The following is a 7,500-nucleotide window of genomic DNA, read 5'->3' as shown; positions in this document are numbered from 1 at the left end:
CTGGGAATGAGTCCCTTCCAGAGTCTCTCTGATAATTACAGAGCAAGTGCCCAGTCCATTGATTTGTGTTTCGCGAAATTGGTTTGTGTTTTGGCAAACTGGTACGTGTTTTGAGAAATTGATTTTTTTTTTTTTGCAATCGATTTGTGTTTTGGGAAATTGATTTATGTTTGGGAAATTGTTTTGTGTTTTGCTAAACTGATTTGTGATTGACCCTTTAATTGTTTTGTGTTTTGGTAAACTGATTTGTGATTGACCCTTTTGGGCCACCGTACTACATATCACATACAGTCTCACAGAGGTTTACAATTCTTCCTCTGGGATCACATCGGACGTCAGCCTGTAAATGAGCCCTGGCAGCCGCAATATTTGATATTACCCACCCACCCAGCCCACGCATGTATTCATGTGAAAGGAGGGCAAACCACAACACCGGGGTCTCCTCTCGGCCCCAACTCTTCACAAACAGTGTGCAGGTTATTTAATTTATAACGCCCTTCAGTCTTAATTAACAGGAAGGGTTTTGAGACAGGGCCTACGGTTAACAGTGCTCATCTTAGATACTTGAATGTCTAATCATTTGCAGATGAAATTACGAGGGCAGCACTTTCTACTCAGTTATTTTTAAGACCTTGAAGGGCGATCTCCTGCACGAAGGCGCAACCGACTGAGTCGCCGGTCGTTGAACCTGAAAAAAACCAGCAAATGACCTTGGAAAGATTTTTCTTTTTTTTTTGCTGAGGAACTTGATGAAGAACTCGTAAGACATGGCATCAAACACACAAACAACTGAACAGAAAATGGTGTTAAAAAAAAAAAAACAGAAAAACTGGAAACAAACGATGGAAAAGTGATAACTGACTAACCAAAAACAAAATATGGCCATGTGGTTGCCTGCGAAAGGATTGCAGGATGCAGCAAAAGATCCCGCAAAGTAAAAACAAACTCAAGATCATGTTGCAGCATGCGCAAGAGTTGATTTCCTTCAAGCTGCACAGTTCATGTCACATGGTTTGCAGCTGATGCTGACAAGCCCAACAAAAACATATCAGGCAAGGAAGCTATCGTTAATAGCGCAGGAAATTTTCAGGCTAAACGGAGCGCTCTGATTGGCTGGTTTTCGGCTGAGATTTTACAGTACAGTACATTACCAAAGAAACTCTCCTTTTCCGTAGTTTTCCTCTCTCCTGTGAGATTCAAGGTTGAGGGAAACACAATTTTTTTTTTCAAGTGGAATTATATTTTTTCGTCACAATAGCACATATTACAGCGAGGGGAATCTAGTTTTACATGTAAAAGGTTACCGTTCAAAGTTCGCTGATGGGAGACGAAAAATACGAACATTCACCAAGCGAATTTTACTGCTAATTTTACCGGAAGTGTCCGATCGCTCAAAGAAAGAATGTCATATAAGTAGTATACCTCGCTACAGTTTTTAGCCAATCAGAAGGTCGGATTTAGAATTACATCTTAAAAATTGACCATTCAGAGCCATGTTGTTTTGGCGGGAAGCGGCAAATGTAAAGGTAAATGTAAATGTAAATGTAAATGTCATGTAAATGTAAATGTAAATGTAAATGTAAATGCTCTGTTTACGGTGGAGGTGCACTTAGCTATCAACCTTCTTCACAGACACCCACTTTTTAATAACGATTTGTCTCGCTGAAGTTGTTGTCAGCCACCTTTTTTCCCTGGAAAACGTCTGACGTGTATTTTTTTTTTAAAATCAGTGTTGTTTTGAATTTTCCTATTCAACCTTGTTCTGCTTGTCCCAGTCAGATTTTAGCTCTCTGAACTTTGACAACACAGGTAACACTATATTATGCAACGAACCGAAAACAGTTGACACCAAGCAGTCAAGATTTCGTGTGAAATAATTGTTGGGTTCACATTAGACCACTAAGTCTGACTTAGTAATCTCTTAAGTCGACTTAGTGAAAATGACAGGCGTGAACCGCTAAGTCACAGAAGCGTGATTTCTGTCTTAGTGTCGGCAAACTCAAACGACCTAAGCAGTTCTTAAGTCTGTTTCAAACATGACTTAAGGCTGACTTAAGAGACCTGATGGCAAAAAAATTTCAAAATCGAGGGTTTTATCAGATAGAGATTCCCGCGTTAGGCGTCAAAAGCAAAGACACAGTTTCATCTCACGAACAAAATTAACGCAAGATGAATCGCCGAGAGGACGAAACGTTAGAACGCCCAAAAGTAGGGCGGTCGGAAAAAGCAGGCTTTCACACTCTTGGAAAAAATCTTCCATCATTCTTTCACGAAGGAACATAAGATTTTGTAAGGTTTTTTGGCTGATCAACCTTTGTAAATTTAATAAACAGACAACAGTCGCAATTACAGCGATTTTACGGCTTCTCGGTCTCATTTTGACCTCAAAAATGACTTCTTCGCTAAAATGGATCGTGACTACCTCACCACATTTATGATGTTAGTTACCTTATCTGTTATTTGTATCGTTAATGATGACAGCTTTGCACGCAAAGAATTTGTCTTCTAGATATGGCTGAACGCTTAAGCGGACTTAGGGTGACTTGGCTTGACTTAGGCTAAGACAGACTTAGTGCCTAGTGTGAACCCAATAAATTTTGAACTTGCCCTTAAGATGCTTCAGATTACAAGATCAGATTATCAAGTGCTACTCTTTCAAAGGGAATACAATGCAAGCAATGTGCCATGGAATGCAATCTACAAACGCCATACCCGTAACTTAGTTTCCCGAACAACGCAAACAACACCATTTCCTCAATTGAGGAGAACAACGAACACTCTTCGCAACAATTCACTTAAAAATGCTTTCCGATTTACGTATGAAGAATACTAATATACTACGTTGTGTAAAATAATTTTGAACTTGAACATGGGATGCTTTAATAGACTTAGATTAACAATTGCTTCTCTTTTGAACGGTGTCATGGAATGCAATCCAAGAACATTACACTTGTTACTCAAATTACTCTTTGCGTATTTGAAATGCCCAACAGAGATTATTTTTGGCGCACTTCTTTAAGTGCCCTTTGGCGCCCTCGTTTGTATCAAAAACCACCGGTTTAAAGACCACTTCACTGGGATGAAGGATTTATTTTGCAGGAAGATGCTTCCAATAGAGGCCTTGGAGCAATTTGCGTTAAAAAAGCAAGGATGGTGAAGAAAATCCAATCGCGTTTGCCAGCAGGAAGTTACAGTCCAGAGAGGGAAACTTAGTACCACAGAAAAAAAGTGTTTAGGGCCTGCGTGGGCTGTTGAGACACTTTGGCAGAACTTTTATCTTGCAAACTGCTCACAACCCCTTAACGTGGCTGAACCAAGTGGGAAACAAGAGAAGGAAACTTTTTCGTTGGAGTATTAACACTGCAAAAAAATGCGATATGGCAATTGAACATAAGAGCGGCAAAAAAAAAAAAAACAGCAACATGGATGCCCTCCAGTGGAGTTTTTTTTTTTTTTTTTGTATTAGTGTTCATTCCTTCATAGCTTGCTTCTGTTTTTCCCACAGTTCTAATGGTGAAACATTGTTAAACTAGCTAGGAGCAAAGCAATTATCGCTAGTCCGTTAGTAATATTGTATTCAGAGTAAGTTCATTGTGTTATTGATTTCAATGGTTTCAATGTATTTAACTAACTATTATTTTACCCTTGACTACATTTCGTAGAGGAATCGTTCTTAATTGCACGAACGCATTGCTGTGATAATTTCCTATGGGAAAATAAGTAAACAGTAAAAAAGAAACCCTAGACATTACGAGTAATTATGAACTAAGATATTTAGAATATTTACAGTGAATTTGATTACAGTTCACTTGAATTCAGTTCCTTCAAACTTCTTGCATATTTGCCGCCCTAGTAACAAGCTCCTAAATAGTTTTGCTTTCAACGTATATTTCATTTAACTCTCTTCTTGCTCGCGTCAAAGTTTCCTCTATTATTACTCTACCAGTTTTGCTTTCTCAATGTCCAGATATTCTTGCAGACTGTGCATTTAATTTGATCCCTGCTGACAAAACCACTAATTATTATGCCATGAATACAACCGCTTACAGCAAGTTGATTAAGGAAATTGTAACCAAAACCTACAAAAGGTTGTAGAAAAATTAAATGCACAGTCTGTAAGAATAGCTGATTATCTTAACCTGGATGACCGCATTGAAAAGCTAGCCGAAAAAGAAGCATTTATCACTTTGAAAGACCACAAACCTGCATTTCACGACCACCCAACCTGCTGCTTAGTCAACCCGGCCCATCCAAACCCGAAATCGGCGTGATAAGTAAACACATCCTTGATGACATCAACACCACTATCATCAATAAAACAAAGATCAACCAGTGGAAAAATACGTCCAGCATACTAAAATGGTTCAACAACTTACAGCACAAAGAATCACTATCTTTTATTTGTTTTGACGCGTGCGATTTTTACCCGTCAATAACCGAGAAGCTTCTCTGCAAAGCGCTGGATTTTGCTAATAGCTATCGACCCATCAGCCCAAAAAAGCGTGACATTATCATACACGCTAAAAGGTCCCTACTGTTCAACGATAACACCCAATGGAGAAAGAAAGCTTCCAATGACCGATTCGATGTAACCATGGGTTCCTTTCATGGCGCCGAAACGTGCGAGCTGGTTGGCTGCTACATCGTATCCCGTCTCACCCAAAAGTACGGAGACAATATCGGTCTTTATCGCAATGACGGGTTGTCAGCATTCAACAAAATGCTACAAGAGATGGAAAGAATTAAGAAAGACTTGTGCAATTTTTTTCGTGAAAATGACCTGAAGATCACCATAGAAGCCGACTTAACCAGAGTCAATTTTTTGGATGTCACCCTTGACCTAAAAAGTGGAAAACACCTTCCATACACTAAAGAGGGAAATATACCGTTGTATGTGCACAAGCAATCCAATCACCTACCTTCTATTCTGAGAAACATCCCTGAATCGATGAACGTATCTTTGGCTCCACAATCGAAAAAGAAGTGGTGCTTGTCGAGGACATGATGACAGATAACGAGTCTCTCCCGCTTAACTTCGACGGCTCTTATTTACAATACCTTCAGCTCAAAGGTGACAAGTTAACGTGGATTAGTGATCTTGAATCCCTAAAACATTTCGTTGAGAAGGGTTTGAAACAACAAGGCAAATGGTCGTCGCCCGGCGGAAATTCGAAACAATTTAAAAGCTCTGTCAACAACCTCACTATTACTTGGTACAGTAAAAAGCAACTCACTCTCGCCTTCCAGGGGCGAGATGGACCCGTTTTAAAAGGCAGCTTGACCAAACTTGTTCGAGACAACGCAGGGAGAACCGATTCAACGGGCTCGAATGTCTCTTCAACGGTCGAACAAGTAAATCCATTGTTGTTTGAAGCCAACGACATTTATGCTAATCAACCAAGGGTAGCCGAAGCGGGACCAGTATTTTCCAGTCAAGAGAGGTCTAATACTGAATTAGTTGCTGAAATGGAAGGTATAAAACTTGACCTCCTTATTCTACAAAAAAAGGTAGAAGCCAACTCTAATCTGCTCTCGATAAATTGCCAAAATCGAGAGGAATTTGCTGTTAGCGCCGAACTTTGTGAATACAAAGGGAGGTGTGAAAATCTGGAATCATCTATATGCAAAAAAGAGAGAGTTATCGAAGAACTTGAGGAGAAATGTTTGTCTCTCGAAAATCGTGCTGTATCATTGGAACAGGAAAATGACTCACTAAGGCTTGCTTTAAGGCTTATTTTACGAGAAAACAACGAAGAAGACTCCCATCACCAGCAAGAGACGAACGAGTGTTTTTATCAAGTGAAAAACTCGGGCACGAATGTTGAGTGTAATAAACGCAACCAACGTAAAATGTCAACTCAGAATAATATCGTGACGCGTAACAGGTTTGAGATCCTTAGTGATGCACAAGATGATCCAACAGAGACAGAGGCAGCAACTCACAAAATCATCCGGCGACGGCAAAACCATCAACGGGCGTCATATAGGTCGTCTCGCAGTAATCCTAGTGAACCAAGCGAAACTTCTGCTAACGATGATTTACGCGGTGAGGTCGGCAGAGAGAGGAGTGCCAGCAGTAAGTTTACAACCCTATTGATTGGGGACTCCATGGTCAAGGATATTCACGGTAAGAAATTAGCGAAAGCAGTAGGGCACCGAGTGGTGGTAAAGTCATTTTCTGGAGCCACAACCAAAGCCATGAGAGATTACTTAAAGCCTAATTTAGAGCTCCAGCCTGATGAAGTGGTGCTACATGTAGGTACAAACGATCTGAAGGCTAAAAACGGCAAAACATCTAAAGAAGTTGCAGAGGCTATTGTTGATCTCGCTAAACAGATAGAGGGGTCTTCCGAAGCTCAAGTCATAGTCTCAGGACTTGTAACACGAAAGGACAGGCTTAATGATAAAGTCTCAGAGGTGAACAAGCACTTGACGAAGTTTTGTCGCCAGAATGATTGGAGATTTATTGAACACAATAATATAAACGAAAAGGGGTTAAACCGTGGAGGTCTACACCTGAATTTTGCAGGTAACAAGCGTATTTTTAAGAATTTTTATCATGGTCTAGCTCATTGAACTTTTACTATGCCTTCCATTAATGCCGTGCCGTTGGAAGGCAACAGTCAGGAGTCATCGAGAAGTCCGACTCAAAATCCTATTGATCGTTCTCGAGTATTGCCCTCCAAACGCGGTTTTAAGCTGGCCTCGCTGAATATAAATAAATTGACCACTCATCTTGATGAACTCAAGATCTTTCTCGTAAGTAACGATATAGATGTTCTCGCAATTAACGAGACTAAACTAAATGAATACATCACCGATAATGAGGTCAGTATCTCTGGTTATGATATAGTTAGACGTGATAGAACTACATATGGAGGTGGGGGCGTTTGCTTTTATGTAAAAAAGTCAATTAACTTTTCGGTGCGCAACGATCTTTGCATGGACAGTCTTGAGAACCTTTGTATTGAAATACGCAAACCTCGCTCTAAATCATTTATTGTTGCTACGTGGTATAGACCACCTAATTCGCTTGTTGGTATATTTTCACCTTTTGAAGAGTTGATTGGGAAATTGGATTCCCTTAATACTGAATTCTACCTTTTAGGGGATCTAAATTGCAATATGGCCGCATCCCAGTTTGACAGCGATACACGCAAATTATTAACTATCACGGATGTTTATGGTCTTCAACAACTCATAACAGAACCAACAAGAATAACCGAAACTTCTGCAACATTGATGGATTTAATTTTTACTAACTGTCCTGACAAGGTGTTATGCTCAGGTGTGCGTCATATTGGCATTAGCGATCACAGCATGGTCTATGTCTATCGAAAATTAGCCATTAATGGACAGAGTAAGGGTCACACTAATATAACCTATAGGAATTTTCGAAGTTTTGACCGTGATAAATTTCGTAGCGATGTTGCATCTCAAGATTGGGATCACATAAACAATTCTTCCAATCCAAATGATGTGTGGAATGAATGGAAGGAA

At 39.9% G+C, this 7,500-nt stretch overlaps 1 protein-coding gene across 1 annotated transcript in view; it reads left to right on the top strand.

The window, feature by feature from the left end:
- Positions 1 to 6,455: 6,455 nt before the first annotated feature.
- The window catches only part of LOC137981750 (uncharacterized), an 8,302-nt gene continuing 7,257 nt past the window's right edge, over positions 6,456 to 7,500 (top strand). The window contains exon 1 of the mRNA XM_068828806.1: positions 6,456 to 7,500. This exon is cut by the window's right edge and continues 61 nt beyond it. Within this exon, the coding sequence (XP_068684907.1) occupies positions 6,586 to 7,500 (915 nt within the window). The 5' untranslated portion in view covers positions 6,456 to 6,585.

Source organism: Montipora foliosa, chromosome 13 (genome assembly GCF_036669935.1).
Source record: "Montipora foliosa isolate CH-2021 chromosome 13, ASM3666993v2, whole genome shotgun sequence".
Taxonomy (NCBI): domain Eukaryota; kingdom Metazoa; phylum Cnidaria; class Anthozoa; order Scleractinia; family Acroporidae; genus Montipora; species Montipora foliosa.
Note: the sequence above shows the minus strand (reverse complement) of the source record. Positions and strands in the feature narration are given on the sequence as shown.